The 14,961-nt window shown below is 38.7% G+C and overlaps 1 protein-coding gene across 1 annotated transcript in view; it reads right to left on the bottom strand.

Moving 5' to 3' along the window:
* Positions 1 to 11,803, bottom strand: part of LOC145980705 (uncharacterized) — a 51,640-nt gene extending 39,837 nt beyond the window's left edge. The window contains exons 1-2 of the mRNA XM_083113771.1: positions 11,747 to 11,803; positions 3,357 to 3,586 (exon numbers count right to left, since the gene is read on the bottom strand). Coding sequence (XP_082969897.1) covers positions 3,357 to 3,567 — 211 coding nt within the window. The 5' untranslated portion in view covers positions 3,568 to 3,586; positions 11,747 to 11,803. The remainder of the gene's footprint in view (positions 1 to 3,356; positions 3,587 to 11,746) is intronic.
* Positions 11,804 to 14,961: the final 3,158 nt, after the last annotated feature.

Genomic DNA, 14,961 nt, shown 5'->3' with positions numbered 1-14,961 from the left:
CTGTAAGCACTAAAGAGAGTACATGACCAAGCACCATGTGTGGATGTGTTCAGGAATATTTTCAGTATGTTTTTAAATTCACGAAAAAGAATATTTGCATCTTCGTAACTTATAACCTGGGATTCCTCCCTCTCATTGCTGCACCCACCTCATAGGTTGTAAATCTTTGGTCCTTGGGGATGCTGTGCTTACAGCACTATACTCGACACTCAATTATTTGCAGGCCTGCGAAGGTAATTGAAAAGGTAAACCAATTAAAGAAATTTTCTCACCCCCAATCTGCTATGCGGGAGACCCGGGTTCGATTCTCAGGGTGGGTGATCTGAATTTTTCCGAACTTGTCCCTACACAGAGTGGTTCTAGGGCACACCCAGCCTCAAATCAATGGGTACCTGTGGGCAACACTGATACCCATTTGCACCAACGTCGATTTACTCATGAGTAAGAGTAAACTCAAGAGTTAATCCAGGAATCGGCTGATTTTTTGTTGCACCAACAGAAAGGATGGGTAAGCTGGGAGTAAAAGGAGGGTAAACTTTACCCTCCAAGATTGGAGAGTAAAAGCGGAGTTAACCCATGTGCAGTGAAGTAATGGCCGCCATCTGCAACCAGTATTGTAGCACTTTAGAATTTCAAAACTAAATAAACTAAATAAATATTAAATAGAAAGTAATAGACTCAACCTATGCATGTAAAAAGCGAGAAATATATAGTATGTTACTGCTTATATACTTTGGGAGATGTTTGCTGTGCACATTCTGCAATACAAACATAAACATACAACCAGAAGCCCATAGCGATGTAAACATTAGCTATAAAATGATCGTGAATGCTACTTGAACATAGATATACAGATATTTATACATCATAATCTACTACCAATATCACTGTAACACTACTTACTATGATTGCAAGCTGCACTAATATATCAATATTTATTCACGTAAATATGTTTTTTCCCATCTTTATGCCATACTTGAAATTTTCTCGTGGCCGTTGCTTGTCACTGTTTAGAATACCAATGTCCATTGTCCAGTGGGTCCCATTACTTCCACCCTTTCCTTGTTTCCTACCACAAGATGTGCAGAACCATGCCTTTTTGGAAGAGGTAACCAATCCTGCACATCCATCTGAATGATGTTTAGGCACATGGACGTCCGCAGAATTTTTTCCAGGGAGGGACAAGGAAGGTATTTTTTTCCAGGGGGGGCAAGCAAGGCTAATTTTCTCTAAAATAGTGTTGTTCCCTAAAAAAAAACTTTGCTTAAATTTGAATTTATGATTTCATGCAATAATTAACACATTATTGTGGCTAAAATGAAATTATATGTGTGTAATGATTTTTGGTTGACTTTCATTTTCCAGGGGGGGGCACAGTCCCCCCTTCCGGACGCCCATGTTTAGGCACTTGCTTTGAAGCTAGCTACTGTCCTAAGGTTAATCCAGAGTTTCATGACTCTCTATGTTCATCGCACCTTACATGTTGGTGCAACAGAAGATGATTGTTACTCGAGGATTACCCTGACCCACAGATCTTTTTATTCACGAGTTAGTGCAATGTTGGTGCAAACGGGCATGAGGGGTAAGGTGGCCAGAGCATGGTGTTGAAAGCATCACCTCCAAAATGGCCAAGATTGAGAATGTGTAAGGCCCAACCCCCTAAATGTGCATTCACAGCATGGTGCTACATGCACAGGGAACTTTACCTTACCAATCCCCCTCCCCCCATCGCCGGGGTAAACCTTGTCTAGTTGACTGCTCAAGGTGTATTTTGTGGTGTGAAGGAGACGCACTCACCTAGCAGTATTATATCGCCCGTTAACCTTAATGGTGTGAGCTGATCGAGCCAGAATATTTTTACTGCATCCATTTGTTTGCAAACAGACCTAAATAATCATGTAGTAGGGCTCTAATACTTTTGCAGGACAATTATACATGAAAATACTGTATAGGACCAGACCAGAAACTAACACCACCCGGGTAAAAATCGTGAGCCACTCACTTTACAATTTGAACATCACACTAAAGTATTATCTAACAGTGTGAGATAATTCTTTATCTACAAAATAAAATTATGTTAATTATATTATATGAAAATACTTACTTCAAATTATCACAAACAAAATGGAACTGATAACTAGGAACTGATAACTAGTGTGATTCCGAACAGTGTACTTTCTCTATTCGCCTGATACATGGCCAAGAAATGAAATTAACAATGTACACAGCTTCAAACTCCGGTAAGTAAGATCATCATAGGTGAAGACTTCACATAAATATTGGGGTGGGAAGCAAGATTGACAACAATAATCTCTTTTATACTTCTTGAGGAATTGTGGGGGGGAGTGTCTTGCCTCCTTAAAGAAGGCACCTATACAGAACATGATGAGTAAAAGTGGAATATAACATCAGTAGTTAACACACCAGTAAAGAAAAATGTTTATTAACCATTGCTATATCTGTGACCGATTCTAAGCAGTAGGAAAAAAATGGCGCTGAATGTGTGTTTCCGAAAGGGTGCCGAGACTTGAGGGTTCACCGGGTTTTTGCCTGGTGGGCCAGTCTGGCCCTGGTAACTATAAGTGAATTGCTTTCGATTACTAAAGAGCATTCATTTGGTGGCCCTGGTAACTATAAGTGAATTCTTTCGATTACTAAAGAGCATTTATTTGGTGAATAATTATTTTTTGCCACCTGTTTAAAAAAAATGGTAGCCAGAAACTTCTTGAGTTAATCTCAACGGTTTTCTCTGTTTTGAAAAGGGGGTGCTGAAGGGGGCATGGAAGAAAATTACACACACTCCCACTGGCACCACTCCTGCCAACAGTTGGCATCAACAGATAGACAAAACAATCACATACAGTTTAATTTTCAGTGTTGATGATTAGTATTACAAAAGATTCAAGGAACCATTCAGAAAGGTGAATGGATCTACATTTTTCTTATTTCATGCAGCTACTTCGCTAAATCAACTGTGGAAGTGGTGACCAATCCTAGAAATCAAATACCCGGTGGTCATAATTGAAGTTTCCCTACTCAGAGCTCTCTCGAACCCATACAAAACATCAGATAGAGGTGAAACTTGGTATAGAGACTATGGAGACAATAGGGAAGTGAATGTTAATGTAAAATTGTTCAAATTTTCACCACAAGGTGGGAATGTGGCACTTAGAATTAAAGTTACCCTACTAAGAGCCCTCTTGAGCCTGTTCCATGTAACAGATTGTGGTGGATGTTGGTATAGAGGTTATGGAAACTGGGAAAGCCGATGCTGATGTAAAAAAAAAATGTTCACCACCTTGAACTACTATTTCCTATCAATGCAAAAAATTCTCCATAGTTATTAGAGTACTTACAGTACTTGGAGATGTTGAACAATTCTTTGCATTTTTCACAAGTTAAAATGCTGTCCTTTTCCAGACTCCACCCATGTTTTGCTAATGTCAATGCTTCTGCGGGCCATTCCCTCCATTGCAATGGATCAAATGTTCCAATTCTGAACACGTATTCTTGGAAATCTGGGTGCTTAGAAGGATTATGATCTTGATTATTGGGATCATCATCCATAGTGATGCCATACACAAACCTGCAGGGGAGGAAAGTAAATATGTCAGGCACAAGTTTTACAATGGAAAAAATCTGTTTCAGTGCATTTTATTGTACCTCCACTAGTTCTAGTTCCTAAAAAAATGATTAAAAATAATTAACCACTACAACAAGACCCAGACATACAATTTTCATGAACACATTTTGAAGCAGGTAATTTAAAATCTTTGTGGAACTAAAATGTTAATGGATTTGGCTTATTTTACTTCAGTTTTCTGGCACTTTTGGCTAATCACAAAGATGATGAGTGGTGACATAATGAAATTGATGGACAGTCACAAAGAATACTCATGGCCAGACTGGGATTTGAACCTGCAACCCTTGGCATCATAGCATGCTGAGCTAACCACTCTGCCATGGAGGTCAGCTGAAATTATTATTATTATTATTGCAAACAGCTCTCATTTTGTAATGATTTTATGGAGGCTGTGAAGTGATATTCATTATCAATCAAATGGCAAAGAAATCAAATGATTAATTTCATGAAGTTGATCATCCTATAAACAACATCTAGTAGCTTCATAGATGGTAATTGTTACATTCTATTTGCATATAGTAAATAGAATAGTATGATTGTAAAAAAAAAGGGGGTATATAGATTGATATGACCAGGCCAGGATTGATCACTCAGCATGCTTGGCCACCAATGGACATGGTACACGTATTGCTTCAGTCTTACTACCACATATGGATAACTTTGTAAATCACATAATATTTATTATTTTCTTGGAGAATAGCATATTTGATTAACTATTTCTTGTAATTTGAGACAACTGAATACATTATCTAGCTTTCTAGCTCACTTTGCAAATCAAAATGGACATTTGGGATTAACCTATTCATTTGGAATTGATGATCTAGTCATGAAATAGTCCACGTTCAAGTCTTGGCCTGGGACTTAGTGTTCCTTTGTGAGTCTTCCTTCATCAATTTCACATAATTATCATTCGTCCTCATTGTAGCAATTACAGTTAAAAGGAAAAAAAATGCAAGATACAAGAAATCTGCAACACTGTGTGTGAGAATGTATTTATAAAATAACACTCAAACTGACCTGCTAATTTTTCATCCCTTCTTTTCTAACTAAAAATAAAGTACCACAGTTTCTGTCTTTAACGACACATTGCCTGTGCTAAATTCCGAAGCATAACTACACGTGCAGACGGCATTGCGGTCACCGACATATAATCACAAATAATGTATCAATTTTTCAGCATCAATATTTTACTTTCTCATTTTACACACCACTTAACATTCGGCTATACATCTGTAATCATTGTTTTGTATTTTTGTAATAATTACCATTCTTTTGTTCACAAAATGAATGTTGTGTGGTTTTGTGCCACCGTGCCTGCTTTTTCTGTAACGCCATTACATGCACAGCTGTGTTGTGCTTGCTGAAATAATTTCCTTAAAAATTATTAATTTTCAGCAATACACATATGATTGCTTGGGCACTCAGCTCGTTTGTCAGGTCCAAAATTCACTACTGATCTACCTTGCAATCCATTTTCACAGCAACAACTCGGACGGGAAACCTCAGCACTATATGTCCCAAATCAAAAACACCAAAGCACATGCAGGCAGCACTGAGCCATATGCACAGAAACCTGATGTTTTTGACAATAGCATATCTCGAGGCAACTGGGCATTGCAACGAGTTGGAGATGACACCTGCACAAGAGAATTCCTGCAAGGACAGACCTATCCAACAAAAATATTCAATAATATCACAATTAGTTCTCTTCGAGCAGCGTTGCAATACTTGTGAATGCACTGCGGTGTTAACCATATGTTCATCTGTAAAAGACTGAATGAGATAATGATTATTACAATTCTTGGAAAATGTTCTACTTCTATCTCCAAAGTTGCCGCCATTACCTGCGACCCAAGTATATTTATTTTATAACTCCTAGAACATAACAATATATAAGAATATCTGACAATAATCCTGGCCATACCACAGCTTCTTGGGCTCAACAGTTTAGGAAAGTTGTATTTTTCTAAAATAAATAGAAATAAAAAAGTTATAAAAGAAGGAAAAATTAGAAAATCTGTGAAAATTAATCACCTTTTACAAAAAATGAAAAGTAATAGTCCAAATTTGAAAATAAACAAAGAAACAATGATAACGCAATAGTGAATGAAATATTTCACAATTTATGAAATGGTAAAGAACCAAAAGGCTTATAATGAATTATTGAAGTGTCATTATTAAACATCTGATATAACTGCTGCAAAATTATTTTGGTATTGAGAGCTGAAGGAACACGTGTCACGGTGTTGCCATATCATGTGGTATGCTACAGTATGCAGTGCAGCCGTCTGACGCTGTGTCGAGGAAAACGTGTTATGAAAAGGAACAACAATGATGAATGTTATTGTTTTTCGAGGAAAACGGGATAACAACGATGATGTTATTGTTTTCTCTCTTCATTTCCATTTCCCTTACAACATGAACGAATTAACAAAACGAGCATTGTTTACAGGTTACCTTTTCAATCCATTCTGAAAATATTGAATAGGCATATAAACACTTTCAATAATCATTTCTCTCTGAAGTCGCCATTAAAGTCTGCCCATCTTTCAATTATACCGCAACTGAATTGCACAAAGTCCAGTTGGTGGGGCGTCTGAATTTCACGCAAGAGACCCGCGGTGGTTTGAGGAACTTTTTCAAATATCCCTAGTATACCTCCCCGATGGCGTAGTGGTAACGTTGTCGCCTTGTGTGAATCAATGGGTTCGATACCCAGTGGAGGCACATGGCACAGTGGTTTGGATCCCACTTTAAACTGTAGGTCCAGTCCCAATTAGACTTCCTGTGCATAAAGTGGACTTAAAACAACAAATCAATCAATCAAAAAATATCCCGAGTGGCTCCGGGGTCGACTCAGCCCAAGTGAGTACTTGGGGCAAACCTGGGGTAAAGGCGGTTGGTGAACCATATCATCACATCACCTCCATAATACGGCCTAGGTCAAGGTCGAGAATGTGTGGAGCCCTACCTCCACATCCCCATATCCGGCCATACTTTACTTAATTTTGTGTCCATTAATTCTTCTGTATGAGAATCCCAGAGATTTTATGACTGTCTTTAAAGATGTTTTCCCAGCTTGAAAAAGTCCCAAATCTTTCAACGAAACGTGCAGTTCCCAACAGTGGGATGATCTTTGCTCCTATAATAAGAGTAAATATGGCAACGAATAGCATCTTACTGAAATGTATCTAAATTTGTTACGCGTTGACTGATATTCCTCTCCTTTCCTGGGGTTTCCAGTTTTGAAGCCTTGCATTTATTTATTTATTTATCTCTACCACATTATATTTTTCTTTCCCTATGTAACAATAGTGTTCTTAGACACGCCAACAGCAGCAGCAGTCCTGTTCAGAACTTTCTTTACAGAAATGATTGGACCCCCCATTGATTTTCTCTCGCTCAAATTAATTGCTGTCAGAACAAACCATCTCCCACCTTTGGCCCTTGAGAGGAATTCCTTTTTCTTTTAGTGCATGGCCTCTTTGGTACATTGTCATCTTGAGTATTCCCTCCTGTGCTCGACATTCTTCACACAAGCACACAAAATACTCGAGCAGAACACACAAAATTATGTACATAAAAATAACATACTAAAACAACATGCTATATACAACAAAGAATACTCTAAATTCAATAAACACTAAACAAACAGACCGGTTAAAATATCACAGCAACACAACCCAACAAACAAACAATACCTCCTCTCCCAACAACATGAAAACTGATCGCAGGAAGAATCGTGCGATAAGAGGCAACACCGAGATAAACGTTTTCTGTTGCTAGGTAACCAGGGCTTGGGTGAAGCACTGGGAAGATTTGACTTGCATGCCAGCAACCCACCCTCCCGCAGTGACGTAGACCCGATTTCTCCAAGTGCTTCACAAGCATCAATACCAAACTAATTTTGCAGCAGGTATAACTCATGCCATATTAATCTGTCATTCGCGACCAATGTGGGTTATGTACATCATGTGGGTTTGGGAATAACAATTTTTATGGATTAAGTGAAAAGATGCAAATCACTGCAACCTTAGCAGGTCAAACTTTTGTCAACAGATGCAAGCAACATGGGCCTAAGTAATGGTCATACATTTTCATGAAAACTCATAATTTTGCACCGGAATTTGAATTTTAATTGTAAAATTCTATGTACCTGGCAACACTGTTGTGTGACAGCTGACTTGTTTTGAAATCGCAAGTCATACATGCACCAACTTGACATTCCTATTTTGTCGAACTGTGAATTCCTTTAAATCCACATGATCTTCATACACTTCCGGTTTCTCAATATCGACACACTAAAATTGTTGCTATAGGCAGCAAAACCAAGTTATTTAAATTTTTTTTGGAATACCTCTTGCACACAAGTGTGTAAAATACTCTTCAAGAATGCAACTCGCTGTTACAAACAATACACCATACTGACTCATGAACCTTTTTAGGCAATGACATATATAGGGGACAAAGCCTCGAAAGGATTACCAAGTTCTAAAATGAAATAATGAAAATATACAAATTTTGTATCTCTCGTATAATTGTGTGTCATTTATTTCCACTGAACTTACTTGAAGATGGGAATTACATTGGAATCATGTAGTTTTGAATGAAAGTACTGAATGTTTGTGCACACTACTACTTAAATATTATGCATAAAAGATTTACCAGAAAATATAATTTTCATCAACTGCATTTAACATTTTTTTTTGTTATTCAATAAATATTCGATTCTTTAGCTTTCTGACATTAATTTCCTTTCCAGGACAGTTGTTTTATTAAAAATTTGGTGATATTAACTACACGTAAGCTAGATAATGAATATGTGCTGTTTTATCTGTATTCTTACACTATCTTTTTTACCTATTCATGTAATAATGTGTGCTTAGCACCACGCCATTAAGGCATATAGGGGGTGTGGGGGTAATGCCCCACACTTTCTTGATCCGGTCATGAGTGGGGGTGATGTGATCAGCATCATGCCCCTGACCGCCTTTACCCCCCCAAGGTTGCCCCCAGGTAGCCATGCCATTCGACGCTGGGTGGGTGCCGGGCCGCTTCCAATGTTAGAAAAGTTCCCGGATTTGAACCAGCCGGGGATCGAACCCGGGACCTTGAGCATGGTAGTCAGACGTGTTACCGACTGAACCATCGCAGCCACTTCATGTAATAATAGCAATACAATATTAATTTATTTACACATTAATATGAATAGACCTATAAATTATATGAATGTATTAATTGACACATTTATATTATTATAATTCTAAGACACTTGGTTCGGACTGCCCTCACAAAATATATTTCAGGATACCTGCCTGTTTCGAAGACGGGGCTTTTCAGACACACATTTTCCAAATTTGCCGCAATGCAAAAAAAAAAAATCGTAGCAAGAGAACTAATTGCCATAGAGAGCTGAAGTTGGCATTATCTTCTTGCTGAATGACAGTCCTCTCATTAGAAGTGTATTTTATACATAGTCACTACCAATAATGTCAAAGTTATACCATAGAAGAATAATATTGAAATTTTACAAAAAAAATTTGGAACAGGTGATTATGCAACCAAAAACCCGAAGTGAATGAAAAAATATATTGTGAAATTACCCTACAATCATGTGAAGTCAAGTAGCATAGTACTATCAAGTACTATCAGTTAGTTAAATACTATTTCGAGAGGAATATAATAAAAATGCACCATGCTCCTAAAAAGAAGCACTATAGCCATCGTAGTGGGGAAATTCGGTTCTATCACCGGCCCTTCATGCATGCAAATTACTTGAATTTGTCACTCCTCGACAATATGTCATTTGCGTCCCAACATTTTTTAAAAGCCTGTAAAAATGCATTCTTTTTTATAATGCAAAAAATTTCGAGAAATTTTGGAAATCTTCTAATTTCTTCTAATAAAATATAATGGTCCCAAAGTTTCACCCACCTTGCTTCAATAATAATGAACCAGTAGCGAAGAGATTTTTTTTTAAAAAAAATGGGAATAAATAAGCCTTAAACAAGTGCTCCAAAAACTCGGTTGTGGGATCGGCCCTATGGACGCAAATATATTGAATCTACAGTGATCCACGTGTCCGATTCCTGAGCTCGATTTCAATAACATGCCACATTTTAATTGAAAACAAAACCTTTTTTGAAAAGTGTATTTAAAAACACTAAACATAACTGTATTATTTCGTTATTAGAGAAAATCATATGGGTGTATGTGAATAAACAAAAAAAACTGAAATATCGTTATTAGGTTTGGAGATATGAGGTGTTACATAACGTCACATAATTCTGGGCTAGAGGTCGAGAAGAGGTCAGGCACAGCAGGGACTGGGCGTGGGCGAAGAAATTCATGGTTGCCAGGGGTAGTGTAAGATTCTCTGAGGAGTTCAATTTCGGTGCAAAATTATGATTTTTCATGTAAATTTTGACCAAATACTTACTTGCGTCTGTTGACAAAATTTCGATCCACTAATGTTGCCAGCCAATTACATATGACCTTAAAATTGCACTTTTTGCTTAACCCATATAATCGATAGTTCTAAACCTATCAAATGGCCTACATTGGTCGGAAATGACATATTCACATGGTATCAGTTATCAGACGTCTAATTATGATATTTCGATAATTTTAAAATGATAGTAATAAGCATAGAAAAATGTCTCAATGGGTGAAACTTTTTCAAGCAGAAAACTCGGGTGTAAATATTTCGTACAGTTTTCATGTTAAAGCATTCACAGTTTAGGTTGCACAGAGAGTTGTAAACGTACTGATTATATAGGCTACAGTATGTATGTGTTTGTTTGTGTTTGTGTACCTGAACCACACTGTACAAAATACCCTCAGCAGGACACGAACCCAAAGACCCTTTGAATATAAGGTGATAATACTAGTAGATTTTGAGTAATAGAAGTAGTTCTACATTATTTGTGTTACCAATAAGGGGCCTATCCAGAGTTTTTCCATTTGGAGGTGTAAGGGTAGATATATATTTAGAGCCAAAATTATCATAAATCGAGCCTTCGTGAAAAAATTAGGGGGTGTTAGGGTGTGTGGATAAATCACTGCCAATAATTACAGAAAGGGATCAGCTGAGAACTCATTTCTTCAATCGAAACTTGCCACACACAAGGGAAATATTTGACCTAGAATGTTCTCGCTTTGCGTCAATCTTAAAGTTATTATTGCCTTGTGGCCAACGCCCCAGATTCGATATCCGGTGTCGACTTATTTACGTGTCTAGTAAATCTAGTCCTGATTAACGTAATTGAGCTAAACTTTCATCTTATTCTTTTACTATCTGGAAAACAGTTGCTCGAACATTTTTTTTATTTGTTTATTTTAATATAATGCTACGTTACTTCTCATAATACTTAATTATCCCTTTTGGGAGGGGTTCGTGGACCTAAATCCGCGAATTTTGACGGACATAAATAGAAATAGAACCATGTAGAAAATACCTGTGTTAGTTCAGAATTACAGAATTGGAACTTTGGCGGGGCTTTATGCTAATGGCGGTGGAAGTTAAGGTTACGTGATATTTTGATCAACCTGAAGTTCATAAACAGAAAAAAACAGCTCTAGTCATCCTGCACCCTCATAGATATTCAAACTACATTACACTGGACACATACAATCTACATTATATTGCAAAAAACATAACTTCGCTTTCCATTCACGAACGGGGAATTCCCCTAAACTGGCAGTGACGGAAAAGTTAGTTCGGAATTTCATTTTCAGTTACCTATTTTCAACTACTTTCTACAGAGACTTAAAAAATAACGTATGCATCAACCGTCAACCCCTTTCCCTGCACTATACCGCGTTTGGTAGAACCTGTCCCTCTTCCCGCGCTAGGGAGCGCTCAACAGTTTCGGTGCCAATGAGAAACGAGGAAAAATTCGTCTGCTGGGCAGCGAGGAGCGAATGAAAGCCAGAAGAGAGGCGCTTACGTAGACGCTGTTGCGACGTTGCGTATTTTAATTGGCTGCCTGGCTTTGACTTTCCCCAGCACCGAGAAAAGACAGGGAGCAACTAGCGCGGGAAGAGGGACAGGTTCTACCAAACGCGGTATAATCTTAATAATCGAACGAAAATTAACATTACCTTGTCACCTGGAACAGAAAGACACGTCTTCGAACCACAATAAGCGAAACACGTACCTTGAACGATACAGCTACAGCGGAAGCAGTGTTGCCAAAATTGATGGCCATAAAAGAGCTAAGTTGCATTTCAAGTGGAGCTAAAAATAACCTTCAAGGCGTTAGATTCACGAAGGCGCCGTAAATTGCGTCCTAGGGCAATTTTAGGTATCAAGGGAGGGAGGGTGCTATTATCATAAACTTTTAGTGCTGACAATTTATTCCTAGTTTCCAAGGTCTAGATCCGGCGGTACCTCCCGTCGATCTACCGATGGTAGTATGAAATTGAATCTGAAGAATTTCCGGGATCAATATTCAATATTATGTCATCTACGGCTGGGGAGACAAGAGGGAGGTCCAGACAGCCAATATAGCTACATATTACTGTAAAATGCATATTAAAGAAAAAACAAATCGTTTAAATATCGTTCTAGGGGTGGGGGATGAATGATTGATTTGGTTTATTTTACCTCTCTTTCTGCCACTTTTGACTAATCGCAAAGATGAGGTGACGAAATGATGAAATTTGATGAGAGGATACTCACAAAGAACAGAACAGCAATGCCCAGTCCGAGATTCGATCCCGGGACCACTGGAATTATGGCGCTGTGCGATAAAAACTCCGCTACGGAGGCCGGCTATGAAGGGAGTTAGTGGTTGCAAAACAAAAGCGGGTGCCCTTCCAGTTCACAGCTTAAACGATTTGCAAGTCTACTTTATGCAGATAGGCTAATCGGGACTGGATCTACAGTTTAAAGTGGGATCCAAACCACTGTGCAATGTGCCTCCACCGAGTATCAAACACGGAACCCCTTTATTACAAGGCGACGACGTTACCACTACACCATCGGGGAGACAGTTCACAGATTAAATTTGAATACTTGCATTTGTCGGCATCCTAGTTCCTAAATAACATTAAGTAACGCGAATAACATTGGTTGACAGTGAAAAATATGTTTGCATGAAAGAAGGTTTTAGTTTTCGAGCTGCTGAAGACGAATCTGAACTTGGTTTTTGTCCTGCACCCTCAGATTTAGAAATAATGCCAGTTATAGTATCAACCTTTAGACCCCGGCCAAAATTTGAAGGAAATCGCAGAGCTTCATGTTGGCGGCCTTTGTACCCCTCTACTAATTATCCCAGAATCACAAATGATACCTCGTTGGAAAGCTTATGGAACACAGATTCCAACGAGGTACATTTGGGACCCATCACGCCCAATTTGTAGAAGAAGAAGAAAATAAGAAAATTGGGGGAAAAGTTAATTTTTGGAGAAACACTCACAGTTGCGCTACGCAAACATAAACTCAGTAAGACACACCCTATACATTAAGTTGGCTAACTGAAGTTGTCGTGTAGGACAAATTTCAATAAAGAAACATATGTCAAGTATACATATTGCAATATACAGGGTGAGTCCAAAGTTCCTGACCACCTATTACAAAATGAAAGGCAGTGTAGATTGCAGCAATTGGTCATGGTAGTAATATGTTAGGCCTAGGGGGAAACTTTTTGGTGCATGTCATGACAACGTCCGCCATCTTGGATCCAACTTGATTTCTTTAAATGGGAAAGGGGGCATTTGGGGTATGGTTTTGGGCTAGAATTTCACCAGGAATTCAGTGATGAAGACAGATTTATGAATATTCATTTGTCTTTTTGAGTTCTTGGATACATTTTTCATTCCAAATTATTTCATTATTCACTGCAGAGTACAACACATAGGTACAAGAATGCGCGCTCGTCACTGGTTCGAATCCTGGCCTGAAATGTTCTTTGTGAGGTAAACGTTGTAAGTGCCAAAAGCGAAAGTGTTGGGAAATTGCATCGTTCCGCACATCAGCCCGTAAGAACGTTCACACTAGTGACCTCTTTACACGCCCTTTGAACTACTTAGAGGGCTACCAGCAACATTTCACGTTTACCACATTATAAAGCATGTCACATTTCACAGTTTAACGTGGAAAGCGGTGTTTGAATTATTGTGGCACTTGCTACGTTTACCAATTTTAGTATTCAATTCTCGACCTTGTCCCCGCATTAAGTGACTCCGGGCTCACCCAGCCTCAAATCAATGGGTATCGGGGGGCATCCCTGAGGGGTAAAGGTGACCGGAGCGTGGGCATGGAAGTCCGCAGGATTTTTTCCAGGTAGGGGCAAGAAAGGTATTTTTTTCCAGGGGGGGCAAACAAGTCACATTTCCTCCCAAAAGAGTGCAGTTCCCTAAAAAAACATTCCTTAAATTTGAATTTATGGTGTTAATGCAATAATTAATCCATATTATTGTGGCTAAAATGAAATTATATATGTGAAATACATAATTTTTGGTTGACTTTCATTTTCCAGGGGGGCCACGCCCGCCCCCTTCCGGACGCCCATGAGCGTGGGGCTGATCACATCACCTCCAAAATGGCCGAGATCGAGAATGTGTGGGGCCCTACCTCCACCTCCTCTCATGGCACGGTGCTATGTGCACGGGGTACTTTAACTTCTTACAATTTAAACATACAAACGCTAATTACAATCGTATTGAACTACGTAATAACATGTAAACATATAAAATATTAGACCATCCTTGCTATTATCAATAGTGCTTTAAAAAGACAGCTAACACTACCGTAAACCATGAAAGAGCTAGTTGAATAAACAGAAGGGGAAACGGTTCTTAACAACAATAATTATGAAAGAAATACAACAGTCGCTGATCTGTGTAGAGATTGCCGTCACTTCATCAACAGTTTGCTTGTTGCATACAATAATAGCAGTCTCACTTCAACCCCTAACATTCTGCGCTCAATGTGACAACATGGTTTAACAAGTCATAACGTGATATGACACTGCAAGAGTTAATAGTGTTTTCGGTTTAACGTGAGTTTTGAAAAAGGGGTGCGAAAGCGCCGCCCCCCCAGAGTTAGAGCGTAGGGTTACCTCCTTACAGCAAAGAGCTCGGCAAGCCACCCGTCTGGCATATGTCATTCTTCTTTGAAAGCTCGTAGCTCCGAGTGTAAAGTGAAATACGAATTTATTGAGAGAAAAGGGGTTAGATTTGGAGCTAAATTTACCCTGGTCCCTGGTGGAGCTAAACAGCAAATCGAATTTCTAGGAGCAAAAAAGAGCGTGCACAAGAGCCAGATCTGGCTCTAAAAGAGCTAAATTTGCAACACTGAGCAGCAGAACTGA

This window comes from Lepisma saccharinum, chromosome 2 (assembly GCF_977018435.1).
Source record: "Lepisma saccharinum chromosome 2, izLepSacc3.1, whole genome shotgun sequence".
NCBI classification, from domain to species: Eukaryota; Metazoa; Arthropoda; class Insecta; order Zygentoma; family Lepismatidae; genus Lepisma; species Lepisma saccharinum.
The sequence above is the reverse complement of the archived record's forward strand: the minus strand, read 5'-3'. Positions and strand labels throughout refer to the sequence as shown.